We start from the raw sequence: 20,920 nt of genomic DNA, 5'->3' as shown, positions 1-20,920 counted from the left end.
CTGGTTCGATTGTTAGTCTGTAACCTCCCTGATTGGAGATCCATTTCTCTATCTTACTCTTCTGTCACGGTAGGGGGCTGATGGGCTATATAGCCTTAGATCTCAGTGGGAGAACCTGGGTGTCCTGTCATATGAAGATTGGAGATTCCAATTGGAAACCCAAGGGATGCCACGGCTTATGTCAGATATTAGCAAATTCAACTTTATATTCTACACAGGATCTATTGGACTCAAGTTAGGCTTTGTGGTTTTGGAGTATTGTCTTCGGATGCCTATCCTAAATGTGCAGCTCCATCTGCTGGTTTCAGGGTACAGGTATTAGGATTCTCCTGCTGGACCCTCAGATTTGTCTCTTTGGTCTCAGCCTAGCAGATGCTCTCGCCTCCTCTTTGCGATTATATGTGGGTAATCTATTGACGTTGGCTCGTGTTTGCATTGCCTGAACCAGGATGGCTCCTAATACTCCCCCCTATTCCTAACTGAGTAGCCTTGGCTAACAACTATTTCTTATGAAAGTGTTATGTATCTCAAAAGAGTGTCCTCTCAAATTTAATAGAATATGGGACCTCTGGGACACATCCAGATAGGCTCTTGAGCCCTCTTCTACTGATCACTCCTAATCCCCCTGCGTTCATATATATATATATATATATACTGGAGTGTCTTCGCTCGCTTACGCCTTTTTATTTTTTATGCTTTTCTTAATCCTGTTAGATGATGTTGTGGTTTATGATTCTATACTGTTTACTGATCTTTTAATATGTTCTATTAGTATTATTGCTCCATAATACCTTTGTTTACTCTGATATATCTATATTAGTGTACAGTATCTTGTATCACAAATTTTAGTGAGATACTATGCTTGTGTTCTCTATTTATTTTGTCAAATTGCCTTTATTGCGCTGTGTTTTACATGTTTTTCTATTTGTGGTTTTCTTTTTTGTTATTGTAAAAAATTCTCAATAAAAATACTTGATTTTAGAAAAAATGGGAATTTCACATGTGATGGGTACTGGCAGGCTAGCCGATGTAGACTAGAAAAGAACTTGTGATCGATCCTTTATTCAAATATGCAGAGATGTAGGATTATCTGGTCATGATGACTCTCTTGGTTTATAGTGTATTGAAAAAATAAATAAAAGCAAAAGTTACTCACAGAGGAAACAATTCCCATGTAATATGTTCTGTAGTACGTCCAGGGAGTATTGTAAATGTCAATACCCAGGAGAAACAACAAAAATGGAGCACAACATACAATCTGACCTTAGCATTAATTGAATACTTGGGCCAGATTAAATTAGCCGCACTAATTACCAGGCTTGTAGCAGTGCCCAGAACTATTCAATTGCAGACCGCAAGCTGCACTCAATGCAGATTTCTGTTGCCTGCTCCTGAGGCTCGAACAGAATTCCATGGTAAGTAGGGCTTTCTGCTGTTACCAAGGCTGCCACGAATATGTTAACCCATATAGCTCCGGAATATATGGGTGAACTCGTGTTAGCCACATATTTACAGTGCAAGGAATAGGGCTTGTAATTAAATAGCTCTGGGCAGTAAAGTCCAAGGCTACAAGCCCGCAATAAGTAGCCCCACCCACGAGACCACTTTTTTTTTTTTAAAACCAGGGCCACATTAATTTCCCAGTCCGCCCCTGCCCCCCATTAATTCCAATTTAAAGTTAATGTATTTCTACTATAGATTATATATTTTCAAACATTATTTGATTTGTCTACTGTTAAAGAGTTACTGTTTTATTGACTAGCTTTGATGCCTCGAATATTGAAGAACGAACAAAAAAAAGTTTCAAAAGAACCTAGGAAAAGAGAAATAAACATCTATTGTCATGTTCTTTCAGTTTCTGTTGACAGAATGCAGTTAGTACTAGTGTAGCCTAGCGTTCAGCATTATCACTCATGACGGAGACCTATACAATTAAAAAATATCTTTATTTTCTATTGTATGTTTTGAATATATTTCCTTAGTAGAGCAAGGCTTACTAACAACATAGCAACGGTGTTCCCTTTTACCCTCTATACCTGATTAAATATGATAAAATGAACTAAAAATGACAAAACAAGATGAATCCACATCCTTTTACATAGGTTACAAATGCTCTGACTGACTTCCACAAACACTTGCAACGCATTAGCAGAGGTATATGTTGAGAGGAGTAGGCCATACACTTGCAGTAAAAAACAGAATAGCAGGTACAGTAGCCGGACATGGCTACTTGCTGACAGACTGGAATTAAAATACAATTTTGCAGACATTAAGAATAACACTTCAAAATCCCATCCTGTGTCACAACATGCTATTAAATCACACAGAAGTTGAATTGCACAATAAATCCTTTCTTATAAGATTAGAATTACATATACAGTTATATATATAAGCAAGTATTAAAGCATTAAAATCTCCTATCTTGAGCTGTACAGGTTTATTTTTCAGTGCATGGCTGAGAACTTCAGTGGTTAATTACTTTTTTTTTTAAAAGGCAGAGTTTATTTTTGAAGGCAACTTGTTGTCACTTCTCTTATGCCACAATTTCCAGTTAGTCAATTGCAAAACACAGGTTTCGCTACAAATAGAGATTTACACACATACATACAGTTTAACTCAAGGTGCAGATGTGGTTCCCTGTAACATATTGCTTCACAAGGGTACAGGATTTTCTATTTACTCCTCAATTGTAAAGGTTTCTTTTGGGATGCAAGGTTTGGTGAGGTCCCTTATATCATCCAGCATTGTCTTAGGAGTAATAATATGAGTAGAACCTGGAGAGATACAACAAAATAATACTGCTGTAAGAAACATTATGGCAAATGCACTCCTCAGTGTAATGGAATATTTGTTCTAGGCTTTGACAAAGGGCCTGATTCAGACCCACTCGCGAGCGGCTGTCCGCTCGCAAGTGGGTCGATGGTCTGCACTGAGCATGCGCACGACGGAAGGAGCTCCGTCGTGCGCATGCGCCAGACACGACGAGCGAAGGACTTTCCTTCGCTCGTTGTGTCCGATCAAAGGGGGCGTGCTGTCAATGTTGATTGACAGCACGCCCCCTTTGGTGGGCGTGCCGGGGGCGTGCCTCCCTGACGGGGGCGTTCCCACGGGAACGCCTCCCGTCAGAAGCCGGCCCACTGACATCACTAGTGATGTCAGTGGGAGTGATTTTGGCTCTGATAGAGCCAAAATCACTCCGGAGCTTGCGGTTGAAAACCTCAACCGCAGGCTCCGGCTCGCAATTTCGATGGTCGCGATGGTCACGACCATCGCGGCCATCAAAATGCACGCTCGTATAGCCTGTGGGTGGTGACCCACAGCTATACGAGCGTCCAGGAGGACGCTCCATGAAAATGGAGCCCGGCCCTCATGCAGAGCGTGCGCTCTGCTCAGAGCGTACGGCTCTGAATGAGGGCCAAAGTTCACAATTTGGCTGAAAAATATTAGTTTATTTAGAAAAGAACATTTCCAGAAGTTAAAATGATGTATGTACTGTGACAAGAATCACAACACCGGGCAAAATCCATCAGTAGCTTTTATTGCTCACCACAGGCAGGTATACAGGACATAGAGGTTTCACAGGCAAGATGTTACACAAACAGGGGTATTCAATATGGGTGCGATAACATCGTTTTTGCGTTAATATCGGAGCTATGACGTCATTATCGCAGGTTTTAGTTTTACACTGTATTCAATATCAAAGACTTATCGCAGTTTTGAAAAGTCTTTGATAAAAAACAGGGATAACTTTTCACCATTGAATAGGTGTCGAAAAAAAGTGCAGAATTGGGGTTTAGGGGTGCAGGCGTAAAAAAAATAGCCTGCACCCCTGGGACTGACATTTAAAAAAGAACTGTGTAAAAAAAAAAAATAGGGACACCCCAAAAAATTAATTTAAAAATTGGGGTGAAAAAAAAAAAATGGTAAAAAAGTGTTAAACAATAGGGAAATAGGTTCAGGGCTATTCTGCAACTATGCAGCAGGTGCACAAATGCAGAATTTTTAAAAACTTACTTTAGGGACATCAAAATATGCTAGTACCCATTTTCATGTACCCCAAATTTGATGGGACCACTTAAAAAAACGAAAAAAATAACCTAAGTGCTCTTCTGCAACACTTCTTCAATGTCGGGAAAAAACCCCCTGCTGCGGCTATTTAAATCGCCGACTTTCAATTAAAGGCTAAAACGGGGGTATCCATAGTGTTCCCCCATGTTTTTACAACTTTAGGGGGGGTCTTACAATTATTTTAAGGAAAAATTCGTAACTTTACGCAAATCCAACTTTGGAGTTTCCCGTTTTCATTAATTTTATATTGAATACGGGGATAAGCGGGAGCGCACACCATACTTTAACGCAGGTAAAAACTCCGATATGAAACGTTAACTTCGGCAGTGAAGTTAACGTTTCATATTGAATACCCCTCAAAGTCTTCCAAACAGAAATATTTCTTCAGTGGACTCGCAGGTCCGGGACCCCTAACACTAGTCACCCCCAGGCCTATAACCTGGGTGACTATCTCACCATCAGGATAAGTTTCCCCAGTGTCTCTGCAGCTCTTAAACCAACCTCACACAGGTGTCTGTAATCAGCTGCCTTTCCAGACTCTGATTGAGGCAACACCTGAACTGTACATTATACATTCCTAATGCCTTTGCTCTGCCAAACCTTGGAGATCTGGATATTCCACATCTACTTCATGTGGAATTATGTGGACCCTGTCACACTACTTTGTATTACCTTTATTTCATGGTGGTACCAAGCCCCAAACAGCACCTAATGATAACCTGCAGAGATGCAGTGAACCCCTTGAACAGTATTACCCACTGATGTGGCAAGACCCTGGCATCTAACACAGTGCTCCCTGCACTCTGGTAACAAGGATACTCCTAATTACACACAAGCATCTCAGAGACTTGAATAAACTGTAACAGGAAAGTTATATGCATTCAAACATGTAGTTTGCTGTAGTGAAAGTTGAATGGGGGTCTGGCACATGCCATCACCATTATGGAATAAAATGATATCTGCAGATGCACAACAGTTACTAATATGACGCCCGCAAAACTCTCAAAATTGTACACGTGGGATCACCATTTTAGTTGATATACTAATAGGCTGGTAAGTGACTTACACTAGGAGACTAGCAAAAGCAATATACAAAAACGCATACAAAAATTAAGTGCTAGACACATAACATTTCACCAGTGTGACCCCCCCCTAGAATAGCGAGAGGACAGGAGGCCGCTACATGTAGCTATACTTCCTTGGACTCTGCTGGTTCTGTCACACAGAACTCAAAAATCAATAAAGCTCTCCATCTTCAAATGGGAAACCGGGTGTGTGAGAGACCAATCACAAGCTGCATCTCCCCTCAACCTTCCTCCTATTTTCTGCCAAGACACACAGCTGCATAGAGCCCCCAGGCTCTGATTAGGAGGAGGGGACAGTTCAGTAATATAATTTTACTATTAGTGGTGCAAAAATAAAATTCTACAATGAGCATTCTACTTACCAATAATAACCTGCACAAACTTGTTGGATTGAGTCACTTCATAAGCACAACGAATTTCAGAGTACGTGATTCCTCCAATTACAAAAATAATCAGCTTAGATACACTTTTCCGTTCCTCACGGTTCAATGTATTGTGCTTCTGTCTGGCACTGAACACAGAAGATACATTTATTGAACCAGAAAGAACACAGAAGATACATTTATTGAACCAGATAATGTATATACACTGAATGGTCAAATTATTATTATTTTATGCAAAGTAGCTATTCTGCAGATAATGCTGACGTTGGATGTCTATCTGTACAATAATGGAAAGACGAAGGTAGAGTGTGCAGAGACTAATGAAGTGTATCACTCATGATATCATGCTTAAACTATACGATCTGACATACCTTGCAGGTGGAATGATTATTGGCGCTCACAGCACCAGTGCGAGCATTAGCTAAACGGCTGCACTGGTGACTAGTTAGAGGCCGGCAGTTGTTACAGTGTACACAGAGTGGACCAGCAGACAGAAAACTGGGTCTGAGCACAAGGCCTGTGGTTATAAATGGCTACTGGATGCTTGAGCAGAACGTACAGTGGGCAGACTTGTTCAGCCCCATAAACGGGCAACAGTGCATCAAATTACAATGATCTGAGTCATTACACATTACATTGTGTGGGCTACAGCAGCAGAAGAAGGCCTGCCCATACACCATTGCTATCTGTTACAAACAGGGTGAAACATCTCCAATTTGCTCAGAAACACAGGAATTGGACAGTAAATGATTGGAAACAGGTCATGTTGTCTGACAAATCACGTTTAATACTACACAATGCTGATGGTAGGGTGAGGATATGGAAACAACGGCATGAAAGCATGGACCCTTCTTGCATCATCATGACTCTTCAGGCTTGCGGAAGCGACGTTATGGTATGGGACATCTTTTCATGGGAGTGTCTTGTGTGAGAGTAATGAAGTAAGAGAAAATGCCTGATTAATGCTGACATATTCTTACCTAGTGAATGGGAATTTCTACATTTTGGGCAATTCACTAGGTGCCATTTGGATGAGTGTGTAACCATCTCTATACATATGCAAGTGCACATATACTAATATGAGACTAATACTCCGTTGGTGCAAAGCTTTCAGTACAATGCAATTAGCCATGACTCGACACCACTATACTGCTTTAATACGATTATCATTGCAATATGTTTATTTAATCTTCAGTGGCAAAGTATAAATTATGTGCATCTTACAGAGGCTATTGTAGTACAAATGTAATATTTCTGAAAAGTACTTCACCTACCTGACTGCCCCAGAGCCATTCCATGCTGCAGGGCACTCAGAGCAGTAGGGCCACTCCTTTGAGTCTAGTTTATTCTCTATATTGTCCTTAAAACAAAAACATGACATGTGAAGAAGCTACAAATTGTGACAAACACTAATACTATACCGACATTTCTTATCAAACGCAACTATAGAATCCTCATCACTTTTTTTTTTTTCATTTAAAAAGCGGAAAAACTAGTTTCCTTGTATTAGTGTTATGTGGACAGAGGTAAACGTTAAATCAATCTCTGATCTATCTTTGGATCTAAGACTTTCCCCATCGCCCTCTCTCTCATCCTCACCTCTAAACAGAGATCTAAATGGTTTTTTTTTTTTAAACAAACCAATTCTACCTGCAGGTGAAAAAGGGGAGAGGTCCATCCAATTCTATGTCAACACTTCTCACCGATGGACAATAGTGATGGGAAAAGAGAGACTGTAGTAGTAGTGGTTTGGGTGGTTAGCTGGGTGAATTAGCAGGCTAAAACAGTCCAACTAGCATACAAAGTTGATGGGAAAGGCATGGGCAGGTTTACTAAGTCAACATAAAGTTATCTCACCTCAATAACATCTTTTATCACAGGCGTCCACCTAGAGAGCTGAAATGTTTCTTCTTTTGATCGATCCCTCCTCGCTTGTTTGCGCTGTGAAGACTAGAAGAGAAGATATGATCTGCATTCTAACTTTAACACCGCTTTGGAAACAAATCACATCACTAGGATACTAAAGAGTTAGTAATGTTAGCTCCTCCGCTGGTGATATCATCAGGCACTATAATGAGCTCACTGGTTTTATCGGGTGTGGATTGAAAGATCTACAGTAAAAAGGTACACCATGTCTAGATAGACAACAGAGGTTAGACAGTCAATAGGTCGACAGGGACAAAAGGTCGACACACTAAAGGTCGACATGTAAGAAGGTCAACATGCACATATGGTCGACATAAAAAAGGTAGACAAAAAAATTGTCGACACGTTTTGTTTTCTAACCCTAATCTTCACCCTAACCCTCCCCTTGGTGCCTAACCCTAACCATCGGGGTAGGTGCCTGACCCTAACTGTCCTTTCTAGTGCCTAACTCTCCGGTAAGTGCCTAACCCTCCCTCCTTGGTGCCTAACCCTAACCGTCAGGGTAAGTGCCTAACCTTAACCGTTGGGGTAAGTGCCTAACCCTAACAAAACATGTGTCGACCATTTTTGTGTCTACCTTTTTCATGTCGACCTTTAGTGTGTCGACCTTTTGACTGTCTAACATCTGTTGTCTATCTAGACATTGTCTACCTTTTTACTGTAGATCTTTAGACCGGATCTCGATTTTATCCCAAAGCAGGACTTTAGGAAAAGAAAACCATATATAAACTGTGCTAACAATCCAAGTAATAAAATTAGATGAATAGTTGTTTAGACAGTATACCTAGAAAATCACTTCAGCTACAGGAGGTTTTCAAAGGCACGAGTTCCCCCAATGTATTAGTGAGAACAAGAATTCACAGTAAGTACAAACTTCAGAGTTTTTTATTCCTATCTATTACTAAGAGATACCCAGGAACAATAAGACATATTAAAACTGTGACAACAGTAGGTTTGGAGGAATGTATATCAGATGCACAAAAGGAAAGATGGAAAACAAATGCAAAGCCTTGTGGTTGAAGCAGGCATTCACTGAAGGATGGATCCTTAAACATTTAGTTAACGCACAAGTTGAGGACCATGTTGCAGAAACAGTTTTGTACAGTGCAGGATGGCAGTAAAGCCAGAGATACATCCTTCCTCGTCTATCCTCTTTGCGTAATGAGTCGCGTTACACATGGTGTCTTTTTCGCCGTGAATGAGTCTGATTAGCAGTGCAATGCCAGTATGACACACAAGAAGAGTTTGCTGATTAAAATGATATGCGGCATGTGTATTGTTCTGTGTGCGAATGAGTCTGTAAAATCATCACAACAGAACGTGGTGTGAAAAGCAGCCGCTGACACTGTAATGTATCATTTCCTATGCAGATACAGCTATAGTCACACAGAACATACACATGCCGCATATCATTTTAATCAGCAAAGTCTTCTTGTGCGTCATCTTTTTTTTATGTTGACAAAGAGGAAGAATTTGATCTTTGACTCCACTGATTTAAGATCACACAAATGTATTGAATATCTTTAGGACTGGAACATTGACCCAATATTTTTGGGTACCACAAATACATTGAAATAAAGCTTCTTAAAGAGTTTCCATCATCTAGGATCCCCTGATGAACACCATGGCTGTGTGACACTGTTGAAGGGGTGCATGAGCAAGATGAACAATCAAAATCTGCAGTCACAACATTTTAAAACTGGTTAACCCCCAAGACATACTCAATAATCAAAAGCAAGGGTGATTTGGTAGATATAACATCTGGGTGATAACTCAAAACTTGGTTCCTGGTAGTAAACTTGCACTTTGGTCACTCCTTTCTAAAACAATATTCCTGGCTAGACAGACTGCACATTCATGCTAAGGCAGACTGGTCTCCTCCAGGTCTGGAGGCACACATCTGCAATTCTGTTTTGTGGTCTACAAGGACTAGCACAGAGTTAGACACTTTACATTTAATAATAACCCTATCCATATTAACTTTACAAATTGCATCTTTTAAGATTTCCAATCCTTCCTTAATAGAACTGTTTGTTCATTTTAAAGAATATTTGAAAGGTTATGATCAACATGTAAAAATTAGTGTCATGCGCAAGATCACATAGAGAATAAAACAAAACGCAAAGGTTTTTGTAAACATGTCCAGCAATTCTAAGTAAAAACTGAATACATCAGTATGAAACCTAAGGGTGAATGTGTGATGAAGGATCTACATTCGTGGTGCATGGGTCCCCTAATATAAATGCTACGAAATAACACAATTTTGTTGAGAAAGTCATTCTTAACCCTTACTGATGGTCATGTACTCATGGGTCAGAAGCCTACCAACAATAAGAACGTCACTGTCATCATCAACAATCCACCCAGTGTAGAATATTTGTAATCACCATACCAACACTTACTGGATATTTCATGGAAGCACATTCTTTTCTAAATGAGTCTAAATCAGGATTTAACTCGGTCCGCAAAGCACCCTAGCATTCTAGGTTTTAAGGCTATTCATGCTTGTGCACAGATGGTATAGTCAACTGAATGAGGTATTAAGTCACCCGTGCTTAAGTACGGATATCCTTAAAACCTGGACTTGCAATGCTGGGTACACACTTGTTGATGTAGAGCGTTCTTTTGATCAACGAATGCTAAATTGCGAGTGCATAGGCAAGTGTGTGCATCCGATATGACTGAATGACGTCACTCACAGACATAAGGTCGGCCCTACAGCACAGCCGGTATATTGGAAATACAGTATTTGCATGCATGAAAGGGAAACCCGCCAAACGCACCATACACAAATTTAAATGGCCGCCCAGTTGTGATGTCAGGCCAGACATAAGTGTGTATTGCTTACCAATCAGCCGCTCGAACTACTGTCCGATCCATCACGTAAATGTGTACCCAGCATTAGGCTGCCTTTAGGAGCCACTGGTATAAATAACCCCACATGTTTACAATCATAGGCCCTCATTCAGAGCCACTCGCTAGCGGCAGTACGCTTGTTCCGAGCGATGTTCGCACATCTGCGCATGCGTACGGTTTTTAGTACGCATGCGCGAACCAGTCAGTGCGGCCGAAAATCATTTGTACGCAATATAGCGAGTGCCTGCTATTTTGAGTGACAGAATGAGGCGTATGTGGGTGGTAACAGGGGAAGGTGCTTGAAAACGGGGAGTGGAGATCCGATCACAGGCGTGCTTAAAGGTCAAAACGGGCGTTTTATGGGTGTGCATAATTAATACAGCAGCGTCAATGACCACGTCACTTGGTTTTTTAAACTCAGAACTGCTCGCAAAATAGCGGTTGAAAAAACCAACCACAAGAATAGCGAGCAGTTCATATCCTGTTCGATGTACTCGATTAATCTAATAAATAGCGGACATGACGTATGGTGCGAGCGGCCAGGGGGCGTTTTTATCAAATAAACGAGCGGATGTTTTGCTCGCTCGTTCAGACTTAGAGGTGTGAACAGACTGCAATGTGCGAACGGATCATTTGCATAGCCGCCCCTTGTTTTTGAACGAAGGAACGCAAATAGCGAACGGCTCTGAATGAGGGCCATAGGTGGAATTCTAAACTGGAAAGAGAACTATAAAGCAGACATGCATTTTAGATGCAAAGTGGTGCAGATTCATACAGAAGCCTACATGAGACCTTATCGTAGCATGTAGTACAATGAGAAGTTATGATGAATAATGCGCAGGCAGATTCTAGCATTCATGAATGACAGAAATTAGGATGACCAGATGACCACTTTTCATCCACTTTGGACCTGTGTGTGTGGCCAAGTTTAAAAGTGGCCCTGTAACTTGGGCTGAGTGCTAGCATCAGCTAATCTTTGGCCAAGCATAAACTTGGTGTCTATTAAAAGTTAATTGCCCATTTTAGGGTCCAATTGACTGTCAGCAGAGTTCTTTAATAGCCTTACAAATATTCCAAGTTCTGATAAGTTTCTGCAATGTTTCCATGTAAATAGGTTACAATTAGTTATTTTCTATAAGGTAACCTGCATTTTAAGATTAAACAATGCATAGCATCAATATACTGTAAAGTGAAGGGCTTTTACAACTGGGCCCCCACTATATGGGTTCATTGAGCAGATTAGATGTCCAGAACTGACCTGAATGCCCAGAACAGACAGTCTTAGAAAGGAATAAGAAAAAAGGTTAGTTCATTAAGCAAAGGGAAAATAAGAATACGCAGTAAATGACAGATATTTCAAAGGGAGGGATTGCTTGTGCCCAAACCCAGTGTAAAACTGTGTGTAGCTCTGCACTGGATCACACACAGCAGTGTATGAACATGGCTCATCCAAAGTCAGGGCAGTAAATAAGGAGAACTAAAAAAGGAAAATTCTAATAAAAAATGAACATATTATTAAATGCAATATAAACTAGAAGCTTGTATAATAAAAGTGAAGGAAGTAAACTCAATCATACAATAAGCATTAGCCCACAGGTACATGATACAATGCATTAGCATGTACTTAGTTGTGGTTTGAAAGCAATCTGAGTCTGCTCTCTATGTGATGACACACAGTATGCAAGTCAAAATGGCTGCTCCAATACCATTTATCCCTTACCTTGGGTACGATCGGAACGCCAATGTACTTCCAGTTTTTCAACACATCTCCATCACTCTCAATCTTGGCGTGTTGAATAAGTCGGTCCAAGTTCTCCTGAGTTGTTCCTTTAAAAAAGCAGAGGGTAAAATTATTGTGTGCACATCTCAGTATTACATTTCTTCTTTAGTTTTAATATTTATAAAAAAAAAAATAAAAAAATAAGAGATATGGTAAGAACTTACCTTTGTTATCTCTATTTCTACGAAGTCCATAGGGTTCCACAGGATACCTTGGGGGTATAGGTGATGACGTCAGTCTTCAGGCACCACAGAGTTAAAGTTTTCAGCCTCCCAGGATGCATCTGGGTCCCTCTCCTATACCCCGCCCCCGGGCCAAGGCATCTCAGTTACGTCACAAGCCATAGGCCGGAGGAGGAGAAGAAAGAGAGAGAAGAAAGATCTGGACACTCACGAAAATCACAATCTCACCATAGGGAGAAGGAAAAACCGGAGACCAGAATAAAGCTCATCTGCAGTACAGGTGCGACAGGGCGGGAGTCCTATGGAATCCTATGGACTTCGTAGAAATAGAGATAACAAAGGTAAGTTCTTACCATATCTCTTATTTTCTACTGCAGGGTCCATAGGGTATCCACAGGATACCTTGGGGATGTCCCAAAGCAGTATCCTTCAAGGGTGGGGACGCTCCTGTGCTGAGAGGAGAATCCGCCGCCCGAAGGAAGCATCCTGAGAGGCAAAGGTGTCAAAAGCGTAATACCTCACAAAGGTATGGACAGAAGACCACGTAGCAGCCTTGCAGATCTGAACTGCAGAGGCACCATGTCTAGCTGCCCACGAAGGACCCACAGACCTAGTGGAATGAGCCCTCACAGAGAAGGGAACTGAAAGACCTTCATGAAGATAAGCTTCTGAAATTGCCATACGAATCCAGCCTGCCAAAGTCTGCTTTGAAGCAGGCCGACCTTTTTTTTTACGGAAGCCATAGAGGAGAACAAGGCGTCCGACTTCCTAAACGAAGAAGTGCGTTGCACATAAACCTTTAAGGCCCGCACAACATCCAAAGTGGCTTCACCCACCGAAAGTCCAGGTGAATTGAAAGCCGGCACAACAATTTCTTCATTGATGTGAAAACAGGATACCACTTTGGGAAGGAATCCCGGACGAGTGCGAAGCACTGCCCTATTCCTATGAAAATTCAGAAAAGGGGGTCTACAAGAGAGAACCCCTAAATCCGAAACCCTTCTGGCCGAGGCAATGGCCAGAAGGAATATGGTTTTAGCTGTAAGCCATTTAAAGTCCAGTGGTTTAAACGGCGGTCCCTGGAGAACTCTCAGGACCATAGCCCAATTCCAATGCGCCACCGGTGGAACAAAAGGTGGCTGAATGCGAAGAACACCTCGCATAAAGGTGTGCACATCAGAGAGCGCAGCAATCCCACGATGAAACCAGACTGACAGGGCAGACACCTGCACTTTCAGAAAAGCCAGGCGAAGCCCATGATCCAGTCCATCCTGTAGGAAAGCCAACACCCTAGACAGGCGGAACTCCCTAGGGGAATACCCTCTAGGTCTACACCACCGGAAGAAAGTGTGCCACACACGAACTCTTAGCATGGTTTGCACCACGGAGCCAGAAAACGCCCTGGACCTTAGGATGACCGTTTCAACAGCCACGCCGAGTCAGGTCCGGGTGAAGACAAGGACCCTGTGACAGCAGATCCGGTCGTAATGGTAACCTCAGAGGAACGTCTACTGACAGACTCTGGAGGTCGAAGAACCAGTGCCGTCTGGGCCACTCGGGAGCCATCAACAGTAGCGTACCTCCTTCTCGTTTTGAATTTCCGTATTACCAACGGAAGAAGGTAAAATGGAGGGAAAAGGTAGGCAAACTGGAACGTCTACTGGACGGACAGGGCATACACCAGAGACGCCTTTTTGTCTCTTGTTCGAGACCCGTACACCAGCAACTTGTTGTTGTGCCGGGACGCTATGAGGTCTATCTCTGGAAGACCCCACTTGTCCACCAGACTCTGAAAGACGTCCTGGTGTAAAGACCACTCTCCCAGATGCACGTCCTGCCTGCTGAGAAAATCCGCATCCCAGTTGAGGACTTGAGGACTCCCGGGATGAACACTCCTGAAATTGCTGGGAGATTGCGCTCCGCCCAGACCAGAATACGGGACACTTCTGCGAGTGCTGCCCGACTGCGGGTTCCTCCTTGCTGGTTTAAATAGGCCGTGGTGGCGTTGTCCGACTGGACGTGCACAGGGTGACCCTTGAAAACCGGCTGTGCCAGCTGGAGAGCACTTAACACCGCATGGAGCTCCAAAATGTTTATTGGAAGCTCCGCTTCCGCCCGAGTCCACCTGCCCTAAAACAAGTGTGGACCCGCGACAGCTCCCCAGCCCCGGAGACTGGCATCCGTTGTTAACAGGACCCAGTTCGCCACCCAGAACGGGCGACCCTTGTTGAGGTGGGTCGTCTGCAACCACCAGGTTAGAGACAGGTGAACGTCCGGAGTGAGCCCCATCGTCCGGGACTTGAGACACTGAGGCATTCCATTCCATCTGGACAGGATCAATAGCAGCAGAGGTCTGGAGTGAAATTGGGCGTATTCCACCATGTCAAATACCGACACCATTGAGCCCAATAACCTCATTGCCGAGTGTAGCGACACTCGATGACACTGCAGACAACTGCGCACCCTCAACTACAAAGTAAGGATCTTTTCCTCCGACACAAAGATCCGCTGCTGCCTGGCGTCCAATAAGGCCCCCGAGGTGCAGGATCCTCTGAGACGGGGTGAGAGTGGACCTCTGCCAGTTTATCAACCAGCTGTGACGTTGCAGTACCGCAATCGTAAGATCCAGATGGTGTAAAAGAAGTTCTGGAGACCCCGCTATCAACAGGAGGTCATCCAGATAAGGCAACAGTCGGACTCCCTGCATCCGCAGGAGAGCCGCCATGACCGCCATGACCTTGGTGAATACCCGTGGAGCAGTCACCAGGCCAAAAGGCAGCGCCCGGAACTGGAAATGTTTGTTGCCGATTGCCAATCTGAGGAACTGCTGATGGCGCAAAAGAATAGGGACATGCAGGTAAGTGTCCTGGATGTCCAATGACACCATGTAGTCCCCAGGTTCCAGTGCCAGAATAATGGACCGCAGGGTCTCCATCCGAAACAGAGGCACCCTCAAGGACTTGTTGAGGGCCTTTAGGTTTAGTATCGGACGGCAAGACCCATTGGGTTTCTGCACCAAAAATAGATTGGAATAGAAACCCAGGCCCCTCTGGGAAATTGGAACATGCACTAAAACTCCGGCCTGGAGCATAGTGTGCAAAACCTTCCGCTGTTCCGAGGCTTTGCTCCGGTCTAGCGGAAGGCCTGTGGTAAAGAACCGGGATGGAGGCCTGTACCGAAAGGAGAGGGCATACCCATGAGAGACCACCTCCTGAACCCAAGTGTCTGTCGTAGTCCTCGACCAGCACTGGGCGAACCGAAGCAGGCGGCCCCCCACTTTGGGATCCCGCAAAGGGAGGCCCGGACCGTTAGGCCGCAGGTTTGTTATCTGACCTAGGAGCCGGACGTCTGGTACTCCAGACCTGTTTCTTGGGCTTGGACAATTTCTTGGTCCCAGCCTGCCGTGGAAAGGACTGTGCTTTAGGCCTACCTTGGGCCCTGTGAGGCCGAAAGGACGACTCACCAGCACTAGAAGGAATCGTAGCAGACGGAAGACATGCAGATTTTGCTGCTGCCAACTTAGCTACTATTTTGTCCAGATCTGGACCAAATAGTACCTGTCCATTGAAAGGCAGACCTTCTAATCCCTTTTTGGAATCCGCATCCGCTTTCCAAGAACGCAACCATAAGGTGCGACGAGCAGCCACGGCTGCAGAGGAGATCCTAGAGGTGAGCATACAAATATCTAAGGCCGCTTCATTAATGTAAGTGGCCGAGTCTGTGAGATTGCTCACCAACTCGGTCTGTTCAGCCGAACAGTCAGAGTCCAAAGACGCCTCCAAATTATCCGCCCAGCGCTCCATAGCTCTGGCTACCCAACACACGGCCATAGCCGGTCTGGATGCTTCCCTGCAATATCAATAACTAAAGCCGTGTGGACCGCACGAATAAGACCAGGGATATACACCTTGGACTTAGCGTCCGGCTCTTTGGTACTGAGAGGTTCCTGGTCAGATAGATCCAGAATCTCCCCATCATCTGACGTCTCATCGTCATCTCCATAAGGAGCAGATAAAGACGCCACCGGCCGTTTATGAGGCCGCAACACAGACTCCCCCTGTAAAACATCGGACAAACGCTGAACCGATGTAGTTAGAGTATTAACCCACGCAGGCTCTGGAGAAACCTGGGAAGGGACAGGGAGACTGTGGGGTACCATAAATTGTCTCGGGAACTCCTGCATGGGTGATGACACCACTGACTGCTGGGACAAACCCGTCTGGGTAAACGCAGGTGGCGGAGCTAGCTGGGCCACAAGGGTTGTAAGCGCCTTAGCGAAACAAGCCCAGGGAGGTTCCTGTACCGGGACCGTGACCATAATCGGCCGTGACAGTGTCAGGCACTGGGGACATAACCCCTATGCGTTACCCTCCCCCTCCGCTATTGGTACCTTACATTTTGTACACATGAGCTGGAGAGGAAAATCAGTCTCAGACATGATGGTAAGTATGTGACACTCACACCTATACGTATTGGTATAGTGTGAATAACACCCTGCACACCGCGCACCGCAAGGGCTTTGAGCAGAGCAAGATCAGGAACAGTAATATGGCTGACAGTAGAAAGTGAAAGTACGGACAGCAGGGCTAGCAGATTAGTCACATACAATGCAGAAGAAACAAATCCCTGCACTATTAGCGCTGATTCTCAACTACTCAGACCCTCAGGCTGGTAGGACTCAGCGCTGCATACACTGACCTGTGACAAACAGAGGAGAGGTATGCTGGGGGACCCAGACAACAATGCCACCGATCATAGGCTTCCAGCATCGTTCACCATGCTTCAAAGATGGCCACCGAGGAGCAGAGGATGAAGGAGGCCGGCCTGGGGGAGGAGCGCTGACACACTATGGCCAATCAGGCAGAGCAGAGAGGCTGTGTGCAGCAGGGGAGGCGCCGGCTGTGAGACAGGGAAAGCGCGCTCCCCTGTCTCACCAGTACCGGCGTTCTGGTACCGGCGGGGTGTAGGGGAGACAACATGGACGTCAGTACTGACTGTCCATGCTGTACTCCCAGATATGCAGCCAGTGCTGCCTTTAAAACAAACTTCAGGGGCTCTTCATAGCCCCCCTCTGCACAGTGCCTCCGACTCCGAGCCACGCACCGACGAAACTGAGATGCCTTGGCCCGAGGGCGGGGAATAGGAGAGGGACCCAGATGCATCCTGGGAGGCTGAAAACTTTAACTCTGTGGTGCCTGAAGACTGACGTCATCAACTATACCCCCATGGTATCCTGTGGATACCCTATGGACCCTGCAGTAGAAACAAAATTTTTAATTATTTGAATAAACAAATACATAGGGCAGAAAAGTGAAGCAACAGGGTAGACAAAAAGCTTCAAGGATCCAGAGTGCAAACAATATAGGTGGCTTATAGTTTTGGAAATTATTCAGTTTGACTAGGGTGGGGGAGTAAATAGGTGGGCAATTCAGAGAGAGGTAGGTTTCATACCATTGAGTTTCTTTAAAACAAATACTGTATGTATATGTCTCCAAATCGTGGGGGGTAGAGGTCTATATATATTTTTCCAGGCAGACAAAAAAAAACTATTTAGTATAAAGGAAAAAAAACTATTTGGTATAAGTGTTCTTATGGAGCGAGGCCTCCACCCAGTCCATGCGAAATACAAAGTAAAGCTTATTCAGAAAAAGCCTTATATAAGAGGTATGCTCCTGGCCACCGAGGTGTAAATGACTTCCGCCTTTAGAAACACGGAGGGTGGGGTCTATGATGCCCAAGATTGCCCATTCAGTAGACAAAGGGGTAGAGTTAAGTAAAGTGGAAAAGGCATTATGCGGTACCTTTCTCCAAAAATGCTTGATGGCTTGACAATCCTACATACAGTGGAAAAATGATGCATCGTCACAACCACATTTTAGCCAAACATTACTGTCAGAAAGACTAATAAGTATGCAAAAGGTGGTGTCCTCCATGGAAAATATTGAGGAATATCACGGGATATGGGCTAGCAGTAAGCACAGAACAAGAGTATGCGAGCCTTTTGAGAAGCAGATCTAATGAAAGTTGAGATAAACCTCCAACCAGTTGGAAAGACCAGTGGTAGCGGTGGCATGATTGATTAACAAACAAAGGCGTCTCTAATGTAAGGAAATAACTTTGTCAGTGGTCATTGGTGTAGACAGCATGGAGCCAAGAGAGTTAGACCAGTCTAACAATTGATCACAATGGTGGTATAATTCGGTGTCTCACCCATACGGGTCAAAATCTAGAAATGCTAACAAGACCCGTAAGGAGGTGACTCCCCACACTTTTCAAAAACAAATTTTAATAAGGCTAAAATCAGGAAGGAAGTATTGATCGACTGTAGCATTTGTGTAGGTAGAGTGAAACCAAATCCTAATGGTACAAAAAGTGCTCGCAAAACTGTACAGGGAGAGGTTGAGGAAATGGATGCCCCCATTAACCAGTGTCAGTTGTAGTTTGAAAAGCCTCATTCGTGGGCATTTACGCTTCAAAATAAATGTGTAAAGGCGCATTAAGAAATGTGTCATCTCTTTGGGCAACACTTGTAGGGGGTAGAAAAGTTTGGGAAAAATTATAATTTTAATGAGATTGCCCCAGCCAAGGTAAAATAAGGAGAGTTTGTACCAACTATGTATTTCCGATTAAGACAGACTTAATGAGTGGTCGCATGTTAAGCGCACAGACGGAATCTATCCATCTGGGGAGGTTTTCATCCAAATTAATGGAAATGGTTCGCTCCAGCGTGGTTTAAATGAGGTACCTAAGGAAAGGGCTGTGGATTTCTCCTGGTTAAAAGAGAAGCCAGAGACGCAGCTGTAGCCATGGAGTTTGCCAAAAATATGGCACAGGGAATGGGAGGGATGGATGGAGAATATGCAATAAAAGGTTGTTTCCAAAAGTGGTAACTTTAGCAGTCACTCCACACCAGGTGATGCCCTCAAAAGATGACAGATTGGAAAATGCGAAGTAGGGAGTGCAGAGACAAATTGAAGAGTAAAGGGGAGAATGGGCTGCCTTGATAGGTGCCCTTAAACATGACGACCTTTCCTCCTAACGATCCATTGATAAGAATGGCTGGGTAGAGGCAAGAAAGACTGTTACAAAAGACTGCTAAGTATATACATAATGACTACCATGGATGAAACCTAACTGGTTAGGAGTAAGGAAAGAAGAAAGAACAGATTGAAGTATGTTAGCAAACACAGATGTGTCCATATATATCTATCTTCCGTGCGTTACAAGTCGAGTTACACAATGCGTGAGCACAGTGTGAGACTCTGTGGCACCAAGCGTGTTTTCAGGCGACTTTTTCCCTTAAAATGCGTCTTATTTTCAAAGTGGTAGGGAGTAGATCTTTGTTACAACAGTGCAGAGAGGGAGCATTAAATGGGCAGTTAGGAAGGTTAGGTGCGTAGATATTGACTAGGGCAAAGGACTCAAAAGTAATATCAAGAACTATAAATCTACTCCCTGGGCCAAGGCAACACCTTGCCGCTTAAATGGGAAAGGGACAGAGGAGTTCCTAAGGGCCATGTTCTATTCTAAACACTACTAGGTTTCTTGTAGAAAGGAAATGTAGCGGTTCAGAGATTGAGGCTACTTGTTTTTGTTTAACAGAGGAGTTGAGACCATTGTGGTTCCACAAAACTACTCAGAGTGTGGAAAGAGTCAAAGGCGGTCAAGGGGGGGGGTTAATTATCTTGAGGCCAACTCATCCAGGTGCAGATAGGGGAGCGTTTAAAACGAGAATAAGGTCATAAAGGGAGTGGGCTCACTCTGTCCCAACCAAAGAATGGGGAGGAGCAAGGGAATCAGGAGGGGACTGGGGATCTCACCCGGTAACTTCCATGTTAAAAAACTAGGTAAACACTTAGGGAGAAGTAAGAATCAAATATGGGAGAAAGAGAGAGAGAAACCTTAAATATAGGATGGCACACAATATCACTGTAATGAGGAACAACAGTAAGGTTGGAGAAGTAGATTCCAAAACTCGGATTTTTAAAATTTACCACCAGATAAACCTAAACAATGTCTGATCACAGTCGGACATCCCGAGATATAAATAACAGCAAACAGTAGAACAAAACAAAAATGTAACATTACAAGTAATACAAGAAAATAATAACAGTAAACAAATGGTAAAGATAGGGAGTCAATAAAAAAGGGACACTAGCTAGCTAGATGGGCCAGGGGAATGCCCACCGGGGGCGATGAAGAGGGGAGATGTTGAATGTAATCTTTAACAATGGAAATATCAGTAAAAACATGCAACTGACCATTATGTGTAATACATAGTTTAGTTGGGTACATAAGGGCAAAACTAATATGATTTTCAAAATAGTCGGTACACAGTGGGGAGGACTCGCAACGCTTTTAGGAAACCTGCGCTAAGTAGTCCTGGAAAACAAACATTTTGTAGCCACAAACCCGTACCTCAGGAGCCTGCTGGTATACTGTTAGAAGAGGCTCCTTGTCATGAAACTGAAACACTCTATCACAGCATGAGTTCTCTGGGCATTGTTATCCTGCTCAAGACTCACGCGTGACGCTTTTTTGAGGAGCATGGTAGTAGTGAACAGGGTAAGGCCCAGAGAAAAGGAATATCAACCTGGAAAAAGGTGAAGAGGCCAGATCCCTTGACCAATTCTGGCATAC

General features: G+C 43.8%; 1 protein-coding gene across 1 annotated transcript in view; it reads right to left on the bottom strand.

Moving 5' to 3' along the window:
• Positions 1–1,929: 1,929 nt before the first annotated feature.
• Positions 1,930–20,920, bottom strand: part of STXBP3 (syntaxin binding protein 3) — a 103,241-nt gene continuing 84,250 nt past the window's right edge. Inside the window, exons 15-19 of the mRNA XM_088464118.1 lie at positions 12,039–12,145; positions 7,394–7,486; positions 6,811–6,896; positions 5,516–5,664; positions 1,930–2,774 (exon numbers count right to left, since the gene is read on the bottom strand). Of these exons, the coding sequence (XP_088320244.1) occupies positions 2,677–2,774; positions 5,516–5,664; positions 6,811–6,896; positions 7,394–7,486; positions 12,039–12,145 (533 nt within the window). The 3' untranslated portion in view covers positions 1,930–2,676. The remainder of the gene's footprint in view (positions 2,775–5,515; positions 5,665–6,810; positions 6,897–7,393; positions 7,487–12,038; positions 12,146–20,920) is intronic.

This window comes from Taudactylus pleione, unplaced genomic scaffold, assembly GCF_031769625.1.
Source record: "Taudactylus pleione unplaced genomic scaffold, aTauple2 ptg001594l, whole genome shotgun sequence".
In the NCBI taxonomy this organism is placed as follows: domain Eukaryota; kingdom Metazoa; phylum Chordata; class Amphibia; order Anura; family Myobatrachidae; genus Taudactylus; species Taudactylus pleione.
This window is presented reverse-complemented; position numbering and strand designations above follow the sequence as displayed.